This window comes from Poecilia mexicana, unplaced genomic scaffold, assembly GCF_051168715.1.
Source record: "Poecilia mexicana isolate PSO_F unplaced genomic scaffold, ASM5116871v1 scaffold_9, whole genome shotgun sequence".
NCBI lineage: Eukaryota > Metazoa > Chordata > Actinopteri > Cyprinodontiformes > Poeciliidae > Poecilia > Poecilia mexicana.
This window is the reverse complement of record NW_028263378.1, coordinates 29,793,312-29,816,726: the sequence shown is the minus strand read 5'-3', so window position 1 is coordinate 29,816,726 and position 23,415 is coordinate 29,793,312. Positions and strand designations below refer to the sequence as shown.

Sequence of the window (23,415 nt, the reverse complement as noted above, 5' to 3'; positions counted from 1 at the left end):
TATGTCATAATTCTAAACTGCCTTCTGATCTGTGAGTTGGTGTTCAAATGAGTGAAGGTCTGAGTCCTGCAGGCTAAATGAGGCCAATTTCAAAAGTTTATATGACAAGAAAAGCTAAATGTTCAGACCAGTAACAACAGAGGAAACACAGGGCTGGTTAAACATAAAGTGCTCAGGACTGTTAAAACTCGAGCTGGCAGAGTGGCTTCACCAGATTCCAGTTATAACCTCTGGGAACGGCTGCACACAGGAGCAAAGTCCAAAGAACAGTTGGAAGAAACCATAGAGTCCTGAGTCTCACACACGTCTTAGATGACCCTATCTCCAACCGAGAATGGAGGCTTGGACTGAAAGTTTGCTGCATAGCGTAGAAACTCATCCAGTTTTGATTTGACGACTGGGCAAATATTCTGGACGCTTTGATGAGCCAAATATGCACAGACATACAGGATGCATATGTAAAGCTGCGTCTCTGGCTGTTTTACTAGGGGGTAAAGAAATGACAAGTGACACAAAACAAAAATAGCCAACGTCTTTTCTAGCTAGTCTCAGGAATTCCTTGAACGGCCACCAAACTAAACAGTCGCCACAAGACTGTTGTGAAGTTTAGATTCATTCAAGTTATTTTCTTACAGGCTCAGGGTTCTGTGGTGCTTTTATTAAACCTGCAGCGCAGAGAAACCTAAACGAGAATGAACAATATAAAGTTGTGTTAATCTACTTATAACCTAAATACAGCAGTAGGAAGTTTAGCCTGTTGAGGAGCAAAATAAACTAAGGTACAGAAGTTCAGAAGACTGTCACAAGTGCAGCTAATTGCACACACGCAGCTCCGCTCCCATCAGTCACACACTCCAAAAGAGTTGCTCTCGACTCACCCTGCAGTTACAAAAAGCGACAAAATGGAGCTGGAAGATGTTAAAGTTGAAAAGCTAAAAACAGGAGAGGCTACGATGCTTTCCCAAAGTTTAACCTGAAAACAAACACAGTAAAATCGTAATTAAAATGTAGAATTTAATTAACGACCAATGTTGACAGACTGTAGAACAACAACGATGCCAGAGAGAACTTGTTCTATAATTACCAAAAATCAAGAACGACTTCTGCATCCTCAGAAATCGGATGTTAGGTGTCGAGTTCACTGTGGCGTCTGGCCTTGATCTAAACACACCGAATGTTCATGAGCTTCAGTTTAATTTGAGTTAATTATCTGGGGGGAAATTTATAAACTAAAACCTACACTTTTTTTTTTAAAGGACTCAACAAACGAAGCAAAGCACAGCGTCACATATTAACAAGATTTATTAGCATATCATCTAGAGTAGATTATGAATACACTTGAATTTCATTTGGCAAAATAAAAAAAAGGTTCAACATAATCTAAAGAATTAAAACAGATCAAACTTTTATTTACAGAAGACATCAAGACTTTCCACCTGGTTCACAATCAAACCTGGATACCTATACATGAAGAGGCTTTAAGACGAGTGAAGCCCAACATCAGCAGCTTCCAGGTCACACTGCGAGATGGGAGGATTAATTAATGCTAATTCAGGTTCAGAGAAAAGGGACAGAACGTTGGGTTTTAGTAGAGATGCACTGATCAGGCTTTTCCTGGTCCGAACCGATTTCTGGAACTCAAAAACAAAATGTGCTGCAGGTTCCATGGTAGAGGTAGTGACTCTGATGGTGCACTGACACGTCAGTCTTTCACCTTTATTAGATTTCTGAATCATTGATTGGATGGTTTGAGTTCTTAAGTTATTTAAAGCATGACTGGTGCATCTCTAAAAACAATACACATTTTCAATTTGGACCTGGGAGAACCAGAACATCAACCTTGTTCAGTGAAGCTTGTGCTTTTGTAACATGTGCTAACCCCAACCATGTGTTAATGGAAAACTGTTCTAATTCTGGACTCTGTCCACCAACAAGAGCACTTTCAATACTTCTGTCGAAGGCAATATTGGAGTATATGTACATATTACTAATAAAAATGAACAGCAGTCAAATATTATGCATAGCACACACTCACAGCACCTACAGTATGGTACACTGTTAAATCACTACGTGCAAATCAAATATTTACAGGGATGAAAATTTTCCGCCAGACAAATATGTTTTAAATAAACACTAACGTTTATGAAACAGGCAGATAAGGTGCAAAAAAAATAAAGGAAAAATAAAAAAAATAGGTGCAAAACTAGCAAACACCTTTTAGAAAACAAAGTCTGAGGTAAAACCCCCAACAACCAATGATCCCAATCGTTACAGGTGAGCTCTGGAAAACATTGCAAAATATGTGACCCTGTTTGATGGCTGTACCATTCCAAAAGGGGAAAAAAAACAAAGACAATTAGGGTATTTCTCCAAAAACACTAACGTTCAAACAGCTGCATTAGTCCAGCATAAAAACTCTAGTTAAATTCTGAGTTCAACTCTTATTTCATCATATTTGTAGTCGCTTTAAATGTACTAAAATACAAAACAGGCCACATTAAAAGTCAAATGTTGCTACAACATTTCTTCAAAGGGATTCTCTGAAAGACACATGCTCTTACACAAGGTAGGGGGATAGATTGTAAAGACGCAGCGTTAAGGTCGTAGGTCATGGAGGTCTTCGGGGAGGTTGGTTCTGCCGCTCCGCTGCTGCACAAACAAAAGCAGAAATCATTAAGATGATGTGATGCTGACTGAAAAGAAAAAGAAAAGCACCGACAGCAATCAGCTGAACGTTTCATTAAAACTGAAATAAGTACGACCACATTTCTCAGACATGAGAGCAGCCAGGCATTTTGCACAGCTGAATGGTTGCCATGGGAGATGAAAGGATTCTCAAACGTGCATGACAGAATCAAGGCATCGCTCCAGGTACATTTTTGACGAGGGAACAACAATACAACATGATGTAAAGCTAAAAAAAAAAAATAAATAAATAAATTCAATTTTACATAATACTGCCCCTTTAAAAATAAAATATTTTTTTTCATACCAGATGCAATTTTTTAAAGATTTTTTTCCCCCATTTTCTTTTTTCTAAAAAAAGAAAATAAATAAAATGTTCCTTTATGAAGGAGCATTAGGGCTCACTTATAAGAATTTCTGCTTAATTACATCAATTTAGTCATAATAGCATAAGAATAAAGGTCCAATTTTCACTAGAAAAAAATGAATGAAATTGCAGAAAGAAAAAAAATTCCTGGATTTTTAACATCTTAACTACCAAGTCCCCTTCTCTAAGAGGGGCTCAGTGAACCCTCTGAACCAGATGCTTTTCTGAACATGTCATCTCTAGGTGTTTATCACCCAGCAGAGCTTGAAGGAGAATGTCAATTTGACTTAATTCTAGTTCTTTCCACTTTGCATCATAGCCCTCTTCACAAACAACACAGTCAGTCGTGCTGCTCTTTAGTCATTTCCCAAACATAGGAGAGGCATAACTCCTTTATCTCTTGGTAATTGGTAATGTTTTATAGTGTACCCTCAGTTCCTTGTTCCACCATATAAACCTTGAGACGGTTCGGTTCCACTCATTAAACTGCTTAGGGGAAACCGGGGTAAGTTGAGCCAAAGGGTACGTTGAGCGTTACTCTCCGTTTCTAGGGAACAGTTAAAAAAAAAAAATAAATAAATAAATAATTGATCATGTGATGAAGTAGTTAGGAAGACGTCATTTGATGAAGTTTGTGAAAGAGCACCATGGGTAAAGCAGTTAGACTTTGATTTCTTACAAACCGTTCTTTAATTTTTGGAAATGAATTTAGTCTAGCTTTTGTAAATTGTGTAGAATTGGGTTTAGGTCAAACAAATGATGCGACCACAGCCAGACCTCAGTATGAACTATGCAGAACCCCAGAGCGACCCGCAGACGTCACACAGCGGCGCTCTGTTTACTGAAGGGATAACGGATAACAGAGCCGTTTATAGATTTATTTAAAAGTTAACTCAGCAATGGGAGCCGATGTTATTGTGACAAAATCAGAAGCAGAGCTAAAAAAACAACGGCAAAACGTACAGAAACATGCCTGGATGTGCAATCAGAGCTAAGAGTGGTGGGACCAGGATGGGACGTGCTTCACTGACAGACTTCTTTCATATTTAGGATTTTTTTTTTCCAGGCATCATTTACATCCGGTCAGAATTATGACCATGTCTCAGGTTAATGACATAAAAGTCGGATAAAATGAGACGCGGCTGTTCTGCCTGCAGTCGCTTTGAAAACAATCGGATGCGTTTCCGATTCGGTGGAAGTGGCTCGAATCTGATTTTTATTTGGGGTGAAAAGTTGAGAATTACTTCACACTTCTGTGAGGGGGGAAAAAAAAAGTAAATCAAGAAAAACATATTGAATTTGCGTGCTGTGTTAAACTATTATTATGAATAATAAAATACTCAAATCCCTTGGTAAGACATCTAAAGAAAATTGCATCAGGTAATATAAATATAACTTAAGGCTGTCCAATCATCAAGCCAACAGCAGTGTGTCATTTTAATCCTGCTGTTACTGAATAGGCACCAATCCTTTTAAACTGGGAGACACTGAGCAGTGTTTACCTCCAATATTTCAATTCAACTTTCACTTCTTTTGACAATTTTAATTTTATTGTAACAATTTTCAAAATTACTCTCCGAGCGATCCACGTGGTTTCTGCCACTTTCACCAACTCAAATTCGATCAAACTTCAATTTCATGTATAGCTTTTAAGACTATGAATAAAGTTTAAAACCTGTAATGCGACAGAAATGTACAAAAGACTGAGTCGGCAATAAATTCACACTTAGCCAGGATGGACATAAAAGAGCTAGCTGGCTGTCCAGGGTATTTTAGTGGCCTGCCCCCGGGGTCCTAAAGCCTCGAGTCAGAGCACAATTAAGACATTAGCTTGACTGAAAAAATAACTACATAGAATATATGAGAAGAAATAATCCTGCCATGAGAAAATTTAATACTAAGACTAACATATTTAAGACCAACTTACTTTTAAAGAAAGAAAATAAGATAATAAAAATAAAGACCTTACAAAGCCTTAATTTTAGATGCATTTAAGACTTCTTAAAGATGCACAGACACTTTCATTTAGGCTCATTTACTTTGTTGTCTTGAGTTTACATTTCTGGGGGATGAATCTGTTTCAATCTGTGTCTACTTGCACGACTCTCAGACTACGTTTTGTTTAAAGAGTCCATTTGTTTTCAGATATTTTGAGGAGCAGGTGACATTTTAACAATGTTCTATCTCACGGATGTAAAGCAACAAGAGGAAGAGGTTGTCATGTCTGCTACTGGAGGTCCAGAGTTGGAGGCAGCTCCTCAGGCTTCAGCCAACAGCAATGTGTGGATCAGCCTTAATCTGATCACACAATTGGAAGCATTGAAGTACATGCATCAGGACTTTTGAAAGAGAGGCGGTGACTGCTTATTAACATGATTTACAGCCCTGCATAATAACAGCAATTTAAAAAAAAAAAAAAGGCTGAAAATTACCCCCGTTTTGGCCTGTGAAAAATGAACTTGACAGCTAAGGGAAAGCTCCATTTTCAGGGAATGAAAAAAGAACATGGTGCTAATGACGAACATCACTTCTGCCCTCGCCCCATCCAACAGTCTGCACAGACTCGATTTTTACAGGTTTGCGCACCGAGCCAGGCGAGAATGCCTGCGACGGCAGAATGTGTTCGGAAACAGACGCCGGGACACGGACTTGGCGCCGTCGGCCTCCGACAGCCCAGGACGGTCGAGGGCCAAGCCCATTTCCCCTCCCACTGGGGGCCGATCCATCACCGCCGTTCAACTTTTCACCTGGCAGACGGTCAGAAAACAGAATTCCTGCTTTAAGCCTGCTAGCCCTTCAACGGGTGGGAGACGAAGGTTTTATGTGTTCTGGAGGAGCTCAAGTTCAATAAGGAGCCCGTTGATTAAAGCTGAACATTCCAGAGATCAGAGCTCTGGACCAGAGTGGCTTTTCTTCATTTTCAGCAGGGATGTATCAGGCCGTGCTCGGAGGAGACAGAGGAGAGACCCTGGCAGGAAACAGAAACTCTGAGATGGATGTACTGCAGGTCCCCGCAGTCGGTTCGCTGGCTATGGTTCACCCTGCTTTTGACCGTGGTAAATATCCCATGCACACTTCTATCAACAGCTACTTATAAAAGTCCTGGCTTTACATTCCTCCAAAGGACTTGCATGTGAGCTGAGGCCCTCGGCTCGGAATTTCAGATGAACAGAGAAATCGTTTTGGTAGTAGGCCAACAGCAGAGCGATGCACAGGGCTTTGTGGTCACAAAGACGTTGCCAGACACAACATACCTCCAGTAACGCGTTTACTGAGAAAGTCTCGCTCCTGACTGATGGTGGCGTCTCTGCTGTAGAGCCGCCACCTTACCCCGTCCTGCCTCTAACACAACAGAAGCTTTCAGGATAATCTGGACCCGGGAGGTCCTAAATGAGCCAGACTTTCAGAAAAATTGATGAGATGAGCAATGTGGAAGATCTGTAGGTATTTGGACTGCCATCTGTGGCTGATATGATGCTGTGCTGCCTCAAGAGGGTGGAGCATCAGAAATAAAACGAGGTGGAGACGGCTGAGATGCTGGAAACCTTATAAGACCCAAAGATTCCTGAAATCAGTACCAAGAATGGCTTCATAGGATAACTTTGACCATTAGATGGTAGCAAAAGGCTTCCAATACAATCTTTTGTATGTGTTGAATATGCAGCAACTGGCAACAGTGGGAAGCATAGCAACATTAAACCCAGATGGAGATTGAAGCAACAGTCTACAGAGTTAAGGAACTTTTGAAGTCATTACTTACTCTGGGTTTCATTTGGACTCACTAGAGTGTAAGGAGATTTTGACATATTAAACATCACAGTGTTTCTCGTTGAGATTGACTGTGGAATGAAGAGCCACCAGCCGACCGAAAAGGCTCCGATTATTCTTAAATTATTTGTTTTGCTGCATTTTGGGTTTCCAGTAGGAACGATTAATGACGATGAGTGACGGACAAAAACACAAACAACGGGTAAGGATGGAGGCAAGAGGCATCGCTATAACAACCGACAGCTGGAAGTCTAGGGCTACGTTGAACTACGTCACAATCACAGCTCACCCCATCAGTGGACAGAGACGGCACACTTACCTTGAAAAAGTAACTTAGTTACTTTACCGATTACTTGATTTTAAAACCAAGTTACTTCATTGGTTACAATCAGCAGCTGCAGAAAGGCAGCTGTTCCTCTACTACATCCTGTCCAAACAACTCCTTCCACTCTCCCCTTACTGGTTTTGACCAACATGACAGTCAGACTGTGTCATGATACCACTCCAAATATTTCTTCAAATTATATGCAGTGTTTATGAAGCTGTACAGTTTGATAGGCTGGAAGACTACTATTATATTCCAAGTGCAGAGCTAAAAGATTCTATGCAGTTTAAGAGATGGCAGTGGAAAAAAAAAAAAAGCAGATTTACAGCTGGCAGTAAAAATGTCTATACATATCAATTCATATTAACTGACATAAACTTAAAAAAGATGTTTTTCAATGTTGCATTTAATGCTTGTGGCATTAAAGAAATTACTGTTAGTACATCAACAATCAGCCAGTAACTGTTCTGGGACTGATCGCTATTGGATACATCCTCCACTAGGGGGCTTTCTCACTCTGTCCTCATTGCATTAAATTGCTGCATGAGAGAAGTATTGAAAATCACTGGTTATTCTGTCTCCCACATTTTCAATGGTGTGAAAGCAGCACTTTGTCTCCTGCACAGAGGGAACAGCGAGCCTTCATGTTGTCGTCTTTAGCTGATACAAACTCTAAATAGTGACACGTTTCCAACAACAGATGTTGTGCATCTCTGTCCTCCCTGCTTTGGTGTCACTGCTGCCGTTACAGAAATGTAGGAGGAAAGCCACAGGATATCTTTTTATTTCATGAAATAACAAAAAATAGCAACATACAGCAACATACAGCAAGTGTTCTGCTGCAGGCCCATGCATAGTTGAAGCTCTGCCCCAAGGTTTGAAGAGATTAAAAGAAATCATAAAAAGGCCTTTTAGGAGCAAACGTTTGATCTTCGTGGTTTTTTTTAGTCAGATCTTAATATTAGAATTTCATCTCGTCTTGTGAGTTTTGTGTATCGTTATCCTCCTACGACTAACGGATAAAACAGGATCCAATATGAACGCGCACCATAATCCAGATTATTTTCATCATGGTGATGGTTTTGTTAAGCAGACGGAAGCTGGTTAGAGCGCAGATAGATGAAGTTACAAATCCTAGGAGAAAACCCATTAAGTGTTTAAAGCAAATTCATGTGATAAAATGGTCCAGTCAAAGTCCTGACCTAAACCCCAAAGCCAATATGTGGAAAAACTTGAGTTTAAGCTATGTTGCAAAAAGAATGGGCAACATTTTTTTACTATGCAAACGTGTGAAGCAACCAAAACGAGCTGGGGCAAAGCAAGAAGTGGCGCAACCAAACCTGACTCAGAGGCTTTAGGCTTTTTTTTTTTGTTTTTTTAAATTGTAGAAAAAGTTGAAACCCATTCATCACTCTCCTTCCACTTTCCAATTATGCACTACTTTCTGTCATTCACATAAAATCCCATTAAAACACACTGAAGTTTGCTGCTTTGACATAAAACTGCCTACGTGTTGTGACTAACCGTACACGCTTGGAGCCTCAGTCAGTTTGAATCAAAGCTTCGTTTCTCGCCCTCAGGTGACCGAAAAGCAACGCCGGAGCTCTTCTTAGTTCCTTCCAAATTTGGCTTGCACAGTCTACAAGCTAATGACTTTTTAAGTGTGATAATCGCTTAATTAATCCCACTTACTGAAGGACTTAACGATATCCACAGGGCTCCTGTGATTAAGAGATTCTCCATCACTTTGTTTTTGGATGTGTTGCGTAGGTTTTGGCTAGCTGGTGTGTTTTAAACATCAGGTTCTTGCTTAATTTACAGTATGACTAAAAACTGGGCTCTACAATGTGAACATTGAGGAGGAAGAATAATCCCTAAAAAATGCTCCATAAAAACAGGCTTCCTGGTGGGGAAGTAGCTCGGTAATATTACTCACAGCTCCTAACTTTGATGTGGGATCCGTCTCCGAGTGGGTAGGAGGCGTTCTTTTTAAGAGCAATGGACAGAGGGGCGAAAAGGGAGAGCAGCTCGTTTTATTACTCCTCTTTACTTCCAGGGCCAAGGCGCTCCAAACTTCAGTTACAACTTTGGGAAAAAATGTGCGTGCTGTCGAAATGTTTAGCTTGCCGAGCGCGATACATCACCATCTGAACTACTGGAACGGGCCGCTGGCTCTGGCTGCGGTTGGACTCACCATGGGATCGCTTTTATCTGCTGAAGCTTCTGTCTTCGTAGATGGTGATCTCGATCTGGTCAAGGCTGTTAAGGGAAGAGCAGCTGCGGCGAGATCACACACCGAGTTTCAACCCAAACCAAAAGCTCCCCCCCGCTGCAGCTACAGCGCACTTGTTCTGTGTGCTGGCCTGAGCCACACAACAAGGCTGGGTAACATTTCACTTAACACTGATTTTTTTTAAACTTCCCCCCAAAAATTGGGTTGAATGGGCTTCATTAAAATATCACAATCTCAAACTGAAATTTTGAGAAACACTTAACATTTAACTAAGACACATTCATACCCGGGGAAACATAACAGTCAGTCTCTCCAACATATTGAGGGGTAGCAGGGGGGTTGTGATTGTTGCAGCCTAAAATGACTAATTTTTTTCAAAAAGTTGTGGTAAAAGTTATTGAAATAAAATTGAGCTTTTACTTTTGTCAAGCTTACAAAAAGAATTTGAATTGATGTTAATCTTCACCTTTTTTGGTGAAGGTTAACAGTTAATATTTAAAGTGCAAACAACATTTTCAAGAACCTTATTGAAAAATCGCTTTTAATGCAAATAAAATCACGTCCTGAGAAGTCATTAAAGTGCAAAGAATAATCCCATATAGGTCATTCGTTTTAACACCAACTGTATGCCAAGTAGAAGCAAATCCTTTAGAACAATTTAAAACTTTTTTCCAAGAACATAAATTATTATTTTTTTTAAAAAAGGCGACGCCCATGCTTTCATCTGGCAGGTTCAGCTTTCAAGCGACGTCATAAAACAGGAAGTTAAATTAGAATGTGGCTCAAAGATTGGTCAAAATTCAGCTGAGTTGCAGTGATTGGTCCAAAACAAAGAAAATACAGAAAATGTTAAGCTCACTGGTCGGGTTTGCAGGAAAGCAGAGTGTATTCTTTCAGGAAGTTAAATATGTGAATTCCATAAAAGCCTTTCTTATGGAATCGGTTTGAACTTTTTCTATTATAAAAAACATCTAATCAAATTTGTTAAAGTGGCAAACAAGATAATCTGCAATCTGCTCTCTGAATTTGTGAGCTTTTTGAAATCTTGATGCTATAAAACCTTTTTACACATTTATGAATTTATGAGGATTTGTATGACTGTGTTGTTTTTAACCAGCACAGTTTGAGTACGTTTCTGTTGTGATGTATGTTTGAAATGCATATCCCTCTATATGATGATGAAGAGCTCGCAGGGAGAGAAACGGTCTGAGACTCCTGCTCTGCAGCATCAACCTTGTGAAAAGCTGCCATCATATCAGCATAGAATGACTGAGCATCATTTTATGTGAAAAAGTTTTTGTAAGTAATGCAAAGGTACAGTTTAGGTACAAATGAGCAAAAAACCCCTAAAAACATGATCTGAAAATTAGGACTTAAACGATTAATCAGATTAATTATTATTTTAGTTGACAATATTGAAACTAATTTAGTAATCGATTCATCGTTAACTGGAATATACAGACTAAAACAGGCCATTTTCAAAAAAATCTGTACAAACTATACAAAAAATATATACATTTTGCATTTAACTTGAAAAATCTTAAATGCTTGTAATTATGTTCCACCCAGAACTCCTCAAGTGGACTAGTAAAGTGATGTTATGTTATTGCATTGTTGGCAACAAAATATTTTCTTATTTTTAAAGAGGAATTGATTTATCTATTTGCATCTGTTAATGTATTTCTAATATTGTTTTAAAAAGGCTAAAGTGGTTAAATGAAAAATCTGCAGAATGAGAATTTTCACCCGATTAATCGTCAAAATAAATGATCGAATAATCAATTACTACAATAATCGCTTGTTGCAAGCCTACTGAAAATATTAAACTGTCATATTCATTTTGTTAAAATGTTAAACCCGTAGTAGTTCAGGTGAAACACTGCTGTCAACTCCTTCCCCCTCCCCCACCCGTTGCTAAAATCAGCGCAGCAGTTTGACGGAGTTGGAGAAATAATCCAGATCGCTGTCACTCCACCGGCAAGACGGGAACAAAGTTCAGCTGCAAACAATTTCACTCATATTCTGTTAACCCTCATCTCCTCTTCCCACCCAGCTGGAATTAAAGAGCATGGTGAGCCACGACACACACACACACACACACACACACACACGCACACGCAGCGACAGTCAGGATGTTGGGGCACCCATTGGTTTTATGGAGATGTTATAGATTACATAGGACTTTTATGTAACTTTTTGAAGAGTTTACATTCATAGCAGCAGATTTCCTGTAAGCCGCTTTGACTGCTAGATTCCATTTTTAACCATCATCAGAAGGACAGTAAAAAACCACGAGTATTCAGACGTGCTGTGCGCCCTTTCCTGGAAATCCAGAGGCTTATACGAGATGGCTGTTTTTATGATGAGGACTGTAGCTTACAATCATCACTGTGTTTGTAGAAGAAAAAGAAAAAAGGTTATTTTAAATTGGATTTATGGTTTCACAGAGAGTGGGAGGATACGACTCGGAGCCCTCTTTCGATGGGATCTGTCAGCAGGAGGCCTCGTGGCGCGTAGATCTTGTCGTTTTGTTCCTGGATATATTTGGCAATCTTCTTTAAAACCTAAAAAAAAATGCTAAGTTTTAAAACAAAATTGTGACTTTTGAGAACACAAATCCCCAAATAGAAAGAAAAGATATTAGGGTTGAAACGATTAATCGGTTTGATCTTGATTAATCGATTATTGAAGTGCGTGTCAACTAACTTAGTAATCAATTGATCGCTACTGGAGCTTACAAATTCAAAAAAGACCATTTGCTGATCAGATGCAGAGCAGTAATTTAGCCAAAATTGTACTGAAAAAAAAAAAAAAATTATATATATATATATATATATATATATATAGAGAGAGAGAGAGAGAGAAAGAGAGAGAAAGAGAGAGAAAGAGAGAGAGAGAGAGAGAAAGAAAGAGAGAGAGATTTAATTTATCATAAAAACACCTGGGAAAAGGTTTTAGCCAAAACTCAAGTTTTATCTTCACCCAGTTCAGATTCACTAAAGGAATACTGTTACTGCATTTTAGACAATAAAATGTAAAATTTTCTCATCCAAAAAAAGGAATTGTTTATTTGAATCTTTCAATGAATGTGAATGTGCCATTCAAAAAAAAATCTAATTATCTTCTAGAACAATCGATAGATAAAACGATTATTCAAATAATTACTAGTTCCAGCCTTAAAGAATATTATATTCTTTAAGCTGAAGAACCTTATTTGGGTACGATGGACTCACTTCAAACAAATGTGAACACTGCATGACTTTGCACAGCCTCCATATCCCACCTTCTCGTAGTGAGTCTCCATACAGAGAAAGACGGTGTAAGCGGTGAGGCAGGCCAGGCAGCCTTCAATGAACGACTGACTTCCCAGCTTCTCTGCCTCCGCGTAGAGGTTGTTCAGTGTCCGTATCGTCTCCTCAAACTGCTGCTTGTCAATCTGAAACATGCGAAAGCAATAAAACAAGACCAAGCAGGTCAAATTAGGACATCAGTAGGGCTATTATTTAAAAGGTGTGTGTAGGATTTATCTTAGCAGTTCTTTTCGTCTCTATAAACAAGGGGCTGGATGTTCTCAGACCGGTCATGCATCAAGAGAATTCTAGGCTTCCTTCCCGCATTTCGAAACACCTCCTGAGCCGATTGGGTCGCCTCGGCTACGAGCCTCGGGAATGTTTCTACTCAGCAACCGGCGGGAATCGGTCCAACTTGGACACAAACATCCTAAGTACACAAAGCAAAGCAACTTTCGAAACGTTCGCTCTTCAGAGACACGTTTGCTCAGTCGTCCCCGAACCAAAAGACATGATCTGGGTTCCCAAGTGAAACTGTTGGACTCAGAGCTCTAAAGTATTCACACCCTTGAACTGTTTGGGTTTGTTGTGACCTGACCACAGGCTTCAAAGCTTTATTGTTTGCATGAAAATAAGAGGATTTTTAAGTCGTTACAAATAAAAAAAACTAAAAAGTTTTTATATTCTAGAAGTCTGTTACAAACATTTACCAGACATTTCCCTTTTGCAATCATAGAGCATTTGTTATTTTATATGTACAACTTATTTTGTTTATTATACATGTCTCTTTTTTTTAACGGTACTTATATTTTTTGTGATTTTTGGATTTTGTTCTGTGCATGTCTTTGAAGTGGTGCTAAATGACAATAAAGTGAATTTTTATTTGCCTGTCCTTCACTTTGATACTTCTAAATGAAATGTAATATGACTCAGATTTCACCAAATGAGTAAGCAAAAGCAACTCGGTTAGATGTGGTTTAAGTATAAATCCAGCCCGTTTCTGGAATGTTTTGTTGAACAATATCAACAACATCATGTTGGAGAAAAGCACGTTGAATAAAGTTCTCCAGTTAGAAGAAGCTAAAACAAACAAGGCGTGGGCGATTAATCAACTGTATACATTAAATGAACTTCTGGTTTTTGAAGATTTTATTTTTTGAAAATTTAATATATAGGATTAGAGTCTAAGAGCCATGATTAATGTATTTAAGGCCAGCTTATTGTATATTTTTTAAATAATTTAATTTAAGACTTTTTTATTGTACAACCCATCCATTTGTATCTTCTACTCATTAAAAAAATCTCACCAAATCTTGAGTCAGTTCTGTGAAGTGCCACTTGTACTGAAGCAAAACATAAAAAAAAGTGTGTAGCGATTACTGAACTCTGATTTTTGTGTTCTGTTGTACCCGTGGACCCGCATGAAGTACCAAGACGGGAAAAGAGAGGGGAAAAAAAAGAGACAAGTCAGTGAGTATCCCCTAAGCAGAGCCAGGAGCAGCAGTCTAGTGTTCTGCTTCTTGTGCCTGAGCAATGCATCATATCTGGCACTTCCCATCTAAAGTTTGTTTTCCCACTAATTTCCAGTTTGAATGCTGTGAGCACCTTCCCACTGTGAGCTTCAGGCCAGCAAAACCAGACAATTAATGAAACTCCACCAACCAGTGTAGAAAGTGAGCAGCCACATGGACTCAAAATGTTCTCCTGGTACTTTGGCAACATTAAAAAAACAAACAGAAAAGAAAAGAAAATCACACAAACTAAGACAACAAATATGCCTGAAGAAAAAACATTGCAAACCATGTGACTTCTGAAAACCACAAAATATGCAAACCCTGCAAAAAGGGAAAAAATGTTGGCTCAAGTAACAAAAATTCCAAATTAACCAATTAAATAAAAAAGCAGGTCATAAAAAGTTTGGCCCCGAGTTGCGCTTAAAAAAAGAATGAAGGAAAGAAATAGAGGTACAGCTAATCTTGAACAAATGTGTGGGGGAGGAACTTTATGGCAGTGAGAATGAGCTCTTCCACAGCCTCATCTGCCCAGCGTTGATGTGGATATGAAATAAATACCGGAAAAACACTGAAGACCACCAGACTCATGGGGAAGTGCCAATAAAGCTTCTGAAATGATGGGAAGCAGCTCTTTCATGTGGTAATGAGCGTCAAAGCCACAGTTCTGCCTCAGACTTCAGCAACCTGCTCCTCCATCTACACATCCGAGTTCCAGCTACTGCCTCAGCAAACACAAACCTGGAGTTTCCTCCTCTGTGTTATAGGCCTGGCGGGCCTCCAGGCTTTAACTGTCCCCTTCCAGGTTAAGCGTCATTGGCTTACTCATTTTAATTATATTTAAATATGTATGTATCAAAACCAGTGACAGCAAAGACATGTTACAGTTGGTGCATTGAAGTAGGCAGTAGGGGGCGCTCACCAACTGTGTCGTACCCCACAATGTCAAATAATCTACAGCTATTAGAAATATAGTAATCTGATCCAAGCTGAGTAGAATTATTGTAAAAATTTACAAATTATGCATATTTGTGCATTGAAAAGACTGTTTACATGAATTCTATGTAAATGCCACCAACCAAACACAGGCGAGTCTTTTTCATCCAATCAGAGTGTACCTTGTAAACACTGCATTCAGGTGGATAAACAAAAACCAATCACAAGTCAGTCCAGAATACTACTCCAAGCAGAACCTGCTAAACAACATGTTTGGATTTAGGAAGACACAAGAAAATACAGTAAATGCCTGAATTTGTTGTATTAATAATGTTTTGTTTACTACAAATGATTGTTCATTTGTAGTAAACAAATTTTAGGTAGCATTTCTTTGAATTTATTTTACATTTAAAATATGACCAGTATTACATAGCTGGTTTTAAGATCCACTGGTTGATTACTTTCGGTAATTTGGATTTTAACTTTAGTGCAAAAATTTTAAAAATCTGAAATTTTAATTGTATTTTATGGTATCTGAGACTCTGTGAGTGGTTACGTATTGTCAATAGTGTCTTCTACATAATAACCTCATATTTCAACTTTTATGTCAACTTTTAACATTTTTTAAATGGTGTGCCACCGGTGGACCGCCCCAGCGCCCCCTACCACCAGGCTTAGCTGGTTTTCTGGGGGGGAAAACTTAGAAACATTACAATTTGGATTCTCAGTTAAAAAAAAAAAAAGGCAAATAAAAAAAACTAACAACAAAACTGTTTAATCAGTGACTCAAATTCAAATATTTAACAAATTCTGCTCTTAAGTGCTGGGTCAGCTGAGAACAATCTTTTACACATTGCTGACCAGCTCCTATGAATCCTGAATTCAAACTCCTCATAGTAGAAATGACAAACACATGTTGGGGTCCAGCTGTGGACTGAGCCATGAGGAAATGTTCTGTTGCACCATGGGAGCATATTAGCGGGGAGAGGAGAAAGCCAATCTGGCTACGAAGCGCCGCTCATCCCGGGCGGCTCGGATGACGTTGATAATGTACAACGAGGCAGGTGTTCCTCGACTCTCTCCTCGTCACAGTGATTCTGGACTCTCTACCAATCAGTGATCCTCTTCTTCTGTTGAGAACTTTGAGTTGCACATCCTTGTAAACTCTGTTTTGCACAGTTTAAGTTTAAAAGTAGAAAGTAGGTCAGTTATGCTAGCTTGACTTTGACAACCTTAACATGTTCATGTGCTGCGCAAATGTTGTCGTTTGGTTCAGTTAGTGTAGCGGTTCTTAACGTGGGCGGTACCGCCCCCTGGGGGGCGTTCAGAGGACGGCAGGGGGCGCTGGCGGAAATTTTTACAAAAGGGGGGCGCTGGGATTCCTTTGGTCGAAGGTAAACTTTACACCTTAAATGCACAACAATACGAGTTTAGACTTTGAGTAACTTGGTAGAACTGCATTGTGTAACATTAAAACATGTTTGGCTGCAACGGTATCGATGGCAGCTCTCCTGTTCAGTATTTGTAGCTTCTTGGTGCAGCTCCTCTCCTGCTACTAGTAGCTTCACCGAATCAGTTCAGCGTTACACCGACTGATGACGTTGCTGTGACTCACTTTTTCTGATATTTTTGTACAAATGTTTTGGCAGTTCTGTGATCATGTTAAGCAGCAACTTATATTAAAAAGTGTTTTATTTCCGTTTGAAAGCTGCCCGCTTCCATGGAAGGACAACAGAAAATCGCTCTTATAAACATGTAATTACTAAAATCACGATACCCTCACTGTGTATCCCTCTGAAAAATGAACCCATTTAAATAAAGAAATCCCTCCATGGGTGATACCACGATAGACAGCGTTCATTTTATAGCGTTAACACCGGTGCTGTAAGTGGTCCGGTATGAAACGGGTGATAGAACAACGGTACCACAGCACTTTTAAATTTTAATAATCACAATACCGAAATTGTTTCTGTTGTCTTAAAAGGTTTATGTCAGTCTGCCTTTTACCCATCGATACGCTTCCCAACCGCGCTGCACCTTAGAGGGTTAAAAAAAAAAAAAAAAAAAAACAACGACGCGCACATTGCGCAACACTCTGAAACAGGAGAAGCGGGACATAAAACGGAGCGACGAACTAGATGTGAATTATGGCATAAAAACTGAGAATCCGACGCTGAACAGTGAAAAATCAACACATGATGTGAAACATATGATGATTAGGCGGCGCAGCAGGTGATGAGTGAAGATTAATGATGGTCAATAAATGATAAAATAAATCTAGCAACAGGAAAGAAACTAAAGTGATACAATAAACCAAGAGAGGATAATACTAATCAAAGGAAAGTAAATGGAAATGAATTAAGAACAAAATGCAAGAATAAACTAAGAAACTAATGTAAATACGGAGGAATAAACTGATATGGCAAGACCTTTCGAGCAATAATTAATACAGAGGACTGTATGGCAAGAATAAACAGACACCATTTCCAGATAAAAGGTAAAATAATATTGTTGAAGTGCCATGGGTTTGTTGAGACCACATCTACTACTGAGAATAAATATCTTAACAGTAAATAACTTAGTACTTATTTATGTTTTTAATTAAATTTGATACATTTATTTCTTCAATATTATTTTTCATGTCAGTGTTAATGTCATGAGGCTGATGACTCCATGACACTTTCAATTTGACTCATTAGAATTTGATTAAGAACCAGATTTGTTCTTTGTAATTTCTGTCCAGTAAAACTATTAATCTATAAATCAATAGACAGGTGTGTATAAAGATATAATCCATGTTTCTGTCTCATATTTGTATGGCATTAAAAGGAACTTTTGTTTTTCCAATGACAGCACTGGTTTGCACAGTAAATGCCATGTGGGTGAAATTTTATGGATGATACTCTGATGTCCCATTCTCCTGAAGGCAGCACAGAGCTGCACCACCAGAAACCAACAGAAACACTGAAGAGAAGAAGAGCTATGATTAATGTAGTTACAGTTCTATCCATGTTTTAATCCAGCAGAGCTCAGTCGTTTTGCAAATAGTTCAAATTTAAACTGGCATGTTGTACGTACATCTTTTATCTGGTCATTTTGTGGAACATTCAACAACTAGAAAATGGCAAAGAATAAGAATATTTTTTCCACTCTGATTGGCTGCTGTTAGGCCTACCGATTTTAACTTGAATGTTCATTGCATTTTTCGTAGACACCTGTGAAAATAATTTATATTCACATGGCTTTTTTGTTCTCTGGGAAATTATTTTTGATGATAAATACAGAAACGAGCATAAAAACCAAAACATCAACAATAGTGATAGTTATAGTTAATGAAATAATAGTCAGTGCAAAGTAGCCTACAAATTCTTTGGTGGGGGGCAGTGAGGGACCTGGATAAAGGCTAGGGGGGCGCTGGTCTGAAAAAGGTTGTGAAACACTGAGTTAGTGCTAAAATACGTGGGGGGAAAAAGGAGCACGAGTAGTTTTGAGATGTTTTCAGCATCATTTTTCTTTTGTTTTGGTGCACTGTCATTTCTGAAAGTTCAGTAAACAACAAAAACCAAACTCATTAGTAGAATATCGCCATATTTATATCAATCACCAAATACTATAAAATATCTAACAAAGTATTTAACCAACTATGTCTCTTACAGGGCAATTATGTAAAAACTAATTCCATTATTAAAAAAATACAATCTCTTGGATCTTGACAATAACCAAGTTGTTTATGGATTTATAACCATTTTTTACATTTCAAAACATCTGCAATTGTCTCAGCTTTAATTTAGGTCAAACTTTACAGAAATAAGAACGCTACAACCATTTCTGCGACATGCTCCTGCTCATGTCCCCCATTGGAACAGTCTGGTTTTATGTTCATGACTCGATGCGTAATAATGCCGCCTGGAGGTACGCGTCACTAGCTAAAGCAGCTAACAGGCGCCTTCCTATCCATGAATAAATATTGATGCTTATAGCAACACCTCTCCGTACAGACCAGCCTCCAGTCTCACTAAACACTTTAGATGCAACTTTGAGGCATTTTGAATGTTTTCTGAAACGAAGTGAAGGTCTTAACGTTCACTTTCTGCCAGAGGGAAGTGATACGGAACCTATCAGCTTCTTCCTACAACGGTGGAGCTGTGCTCAGCTGGACTGTGATGTGACGGCAGGCGGTCTGCTCTGCCAGCTGGCTGGAGGTCTCAGGGGAGAACACCGAGAAAACCTCTGGGCCGTGGGTTGTTGATGAACATCATTTCGTCCCATTAGCCCAGAATGCCAAGCTCATAATGGAGAACATTGAGAAAGAACAACAACTCCTAAAATTTCAACAAAACTCAGATCTTCCGTCATGCCCGAAAATAGAAGAAAGCCGGAAAGTCAGCGGCTGCCATCGAGGCATTCGGCCTCCTATTAGGATTGTGTCATTTTACGAGGAACGCTCTGCTGTTCCTCATAAAAGGACAGCTGGGGTCCTGGTGTTAAACACGTCTCCCACCTTGGTCTCCAGCTCTGAAGGAAACTTGGTCTGGAACTGGCACATGGTTCCGTTGGAGTAGTCTCTCTGAATGAAGACTTTGGCTGCGACAGCCGCCTGCTGCCTCATGTCCTGTAAGCTGTGGGTCTGTGGGAACAGGAATTAGTACGTCAATGTCTGTGGCAGTGAGGCTCAGAGAACTCCTCACACCTGGACTTCAAGAAAAATCAAAAACTGCTTTCCAAACAGGCCTTACTGTCCATCGTCCACATTGAGAATATAAGAGACAAGGGCTGAGTGATAATTGATTTGACCAATTAATCAAATTTTTGGTTTTTAAAGATTTAATTCAACAATTTAAGCAAGCTTTACAGCTACTATTTATTTGGACTTTGAATTTAGGGCAACTCTATGATGAAATATAAGAGTCAGGCTAAGGTTTAGTTTTTCCCCTCCCCCCAAAGAATAGAGTCACACTGTTACAAGAATACTGTCATGTGACAAGAAAGTCAAAATAACACAAGATTAAAGTTGTAATATTATGAGAACTCAAACACAAAAAAAACAAAAGAAATCAATTATCCAAGCTTTATTCTCCTTTTAAGATGCAAAATGTTGCATCTTTATTCTGGCAATATTATGACTACATTCCCATTATTAGACAAATATTTCTGCAGCCTTACTCTAATACTCCAAAGTACAACTCACAGAAGTGATAATCCAAACAAAAGAAACTTTTTGAAAATATTTTCTGTCTTATGTCATTTTATTTAAAAAAAAGAAAAGAAAAAAAAAAAGAAGAAAACGAATTTGGTATAAAAATAATCAGATTTGGTTTCTCAGCCATATCGCCCAGCTCTGCATGACAACGTATTTATGATATAGAGTGTAGCCCTACCTAGGATAAGATAAGCTTAGATACTTAAGTTTTGTCTTAAGGTTTATGTCAAGATTATAAAAGAAACAATAAAGCAAGCAGGGGAGGTGACTTATATTGCCTTGTTATAATCACAGATTATCTGAACTTCAGAGATGCAGGTGAACACAGATATAAGGAGAATCTTGGACCTGCAGATGTTAACACATTCCTGTAATTTAATTGGACCTTCCTGCTTTGGCCTAAACGGTCCTGGTCAGGTCAGCCACTGTCCTGGACACAACCATGTTTCAGCATAAATTCATCAAATTAATGTCCACGTCTAATCCAGGTCTAATCCAGATGCTGGACCAAGTCACATTTATAACACCTAAACGTAACACGGTTACTTGACTGTACCATAATGGAACTATGTGCCTGGAAAATACATAATACTGGCCCTTTAATAATAATAATAACACCCTATAGAGCGGACGTCCATGTACTCTACAGTACATGTTGTCAATACTTGATTGTGCCTCCTTTTGCATGAATTACTGCATCAATGCAGCGTAGCATGGAGGAGGACAGTCTGTGGGTTTGCTGAGGTTGCTATGACAGCGGCGCTCTCAGGGTCAAACCAGTTTGTTGGCTTTTAAAACACACTGGTACCATGTCCATCAAAGCATGTGCTGGTTCTGGTTTGAAGCATGAGAAGGCACCGAGTGCCTCTGGAATACAAAATCAGCATCTCCTGGAAGCTTGTCAGTAGAGGGAAACATTGTGTTGCTTGGAGCCTCTCAAGGTTGTAGTCATTCCTGCTGCTTGTGCTTATTTTCCTCTACACTTTTTCCTTCCACCCAATTTCCCAAGGAGAATCCACAGAAAAGGTGTTTTATATAGATGTTTCAGGATAAGATTTTCAATGACTCATTTGTATCTATATAAGATGGAAAGTGATGCATCAAAATAATTTTTCTTTTATAAGCTGTGTTTTTTTTTTGGCCTATATTTTAATGTAGGTATGGCAAAAAAAGGACTTTTTGGGTAAATAGCTTTTGGAAGAAAGCTCTTGTTTTTGTTGCTGTGGATAGACTAATTACATTTTCCAGATCAACAAAATAGAAAACATTCCACCCAATTTATTTTAAGACCAGATTGCAGATAAAAAAAAGGATTCACAATACAAATGAATCTGTTTTTAGCTGAAAAAAAAAAGATATGGCTTCAGAGGATTTTTAAGTAAGTAAATTTGGCCTTTTTGGTTTAACAGGTTTTGGCACTACTGATGTGGACAATGACATAAAATCGATGTGTCTAACATAAATTCTTCAATTGGTCTTAAAAAAATCATATATTTTTTTTGTTTGTTTTACTCATATACTGAATTTTGGGTCAAATTCAGACTCTATAATAATAATATCTGGACAAGGAAGAATCAAAATTAACAGAAATAAATGAATCATATATGGCTGTGAGTAAATTTGGTAACTTTTTTCCATTGACGTTCTCATTAGAGTAGAGATGCACCAACAAATTAATCTATTTAACAAAATATTGACTCTGAACAAATGCGGAACAAAAATGGGAGAAATTTTTTAATTCAGCTTCTCATTTAGCTGATATTTGTTTATTCTCTAACACAATCTGTATTATACAGGATAACACCACATCACGCATTGATTTTTCATAGAAGTCACAGCTTTTACTTCTTTTAGGAGCCAGTTTGCTGTCAGGAGTAAATGATTTTATAGATTAGTGCTTTCAGAATCAACTAACCCTAATCTTTGCTCGATTTAATTTAAAACTTGTTTTCACAACAAAATAGCTTAGCATGTTAGCAACCAAACCGTGAGCTAGCAGCGGGCTAACACCGCCCGTTCACTCTCGGTTTACTTCTTTAATACTGATCCAAACCCGGCACCACTACTGACATCTCAGTACATGTGTTTATGTTCTCCAGATGTGAGGAAATAAAGAGGTTTAATTTACACAGCTTACCTCCGCCATGTTGAAGATTCCTGAATTCCGCACAACGTGCTACGGAGTACTAGTTCCGTCGGGAAACACTTGTGTAACATTCGGTTCCAGCCAAACTTGGCCAATAGATATGCTTACTGTTGAAGCAAACGTGCAAAAATACAAAGATAAAAAAAAAGATGTTTCAAATGTTAAAAAATGTAGAAATGAATACAGATATAGTTAAAATAGTAGCAAGTATATGTAGAAAATATTATAAGACTATTTTAGGAATGTTGAGCTTAATAAAAGTACAGGAAAATTATAAGAAAAAAAACATCCTCAGATTAAAGACTGTTTTCTTTTTTTCACCCGAGCTGGAGAACGTGCAACTATGGGAAGATTCAAATAGTTGCCCTGATCCTTGGAGCAAAAGTATGGTGTGAGGAGCCAATTTGTTTTTGTCACAGTCCACAGATCAGATCATATTAAGATTACATTGTGGGTGTGAAAGAAAAGTTTGAATATCTGGACAATTATTTCATGACCATTCTTGGATAAGATCGAAGGTGTGATGATGTCTGTTTCTTTTCCAAAAGTTCTCATTGCATTGTTAGAGCAAATTGTATCATGAACTCTGATACAGTTTATTATTTAGGTGGACTTCTTGCCCTTTTTTTCAGTCTTTGCTGAACATCCCCCAGCCCTCATCAAGTTTGTTTTGTTTTATAAATCACAACTTTTTGCATGTGAAGTTGCATGTGTCAGTTTCTGGACCCATTTTGTATGTATGCAAGCTTTATAAATTAATCAATCCAGTATATTTGTCTAGCACATTTCAGCAAAAAGGCAGTTCAAAGCGCTTTACATCATAAAACCATAAAAACATCTTGAAAACATCACATAGTCACCAATTGTGAAAACCATTGCATTTTCTCAAATTTCATCATTAAACGTATTAATACACATCAAATAAGTTGGTCAGTGTTCAATTCTGGTTTGAGA

At 38.5% G+C, this 23,415-nt stretch overlaps 1 protein-coding gene across 2 annotated transcripts; it reads right to left on the bottom strand.

The window, feature by feature from the left end:
• Positions 1-1,284: 1,284 nt before the first annotated feature.
• Positions 1,285-22,560, bottom strand: LOC106907955 (golgin subfamily A member 7-like). 2 transcript variants are annotated; one of them, XM_014973869.2, is made up of 6 exons: positions 22,453-22,560; positions 19,617-19,742; positions 12,662-12,814; positions 11,841-11,942; positions 9,340-9,394; positions 1,285-2,649 (listed from the first exon to the last, which is right to left on the bottom strand). In XM_014973869.2, exons 1-5 carry the CDS (start codon positions 22,459-22,461, stop codon positions 9,353-9,355), a joined length of 432 nt encoding a protein of 143 aa, XP_014829355.1. In that variant the 5' UTR covers positions 22,462-22,560; the 3' UTR covers positions 1,285-2,649; positions 9,340-9,352. The 2 variants fall into 2 exon arrangements, with proteins under 2 accessions (XP_014829355.1, XP_014829354.1); XM_014973868.2 differs by having other exon boundaries at positions 1,285-2,646.
• Between the last annotated feature and the right edge of the window lie 855 nt (positions 22,561-23,415).

What these genes read in the sequence shown, in the direction of transcription:
- LOC106907955 (XM_014973869.2), bottom strand. An exon ending in TGGAGACTCACTACGAGAAG is followed by an intron (nt 11,943 to 12,661) that starts GTGGGATATGGA and finishes ATTTTTTTTTAG; the next exon opens with GTTTTAAAGAAGATTGCCAA. An exon ending in TCGAAAGAGGGCTCCGAGTC is followed by an intron (nt 9,395 to 11,840) that starts GTATCCTCCCAC and finishes AGCCTTGACCAG; the next exon opens with ATCGAGATCACCATCTACGA.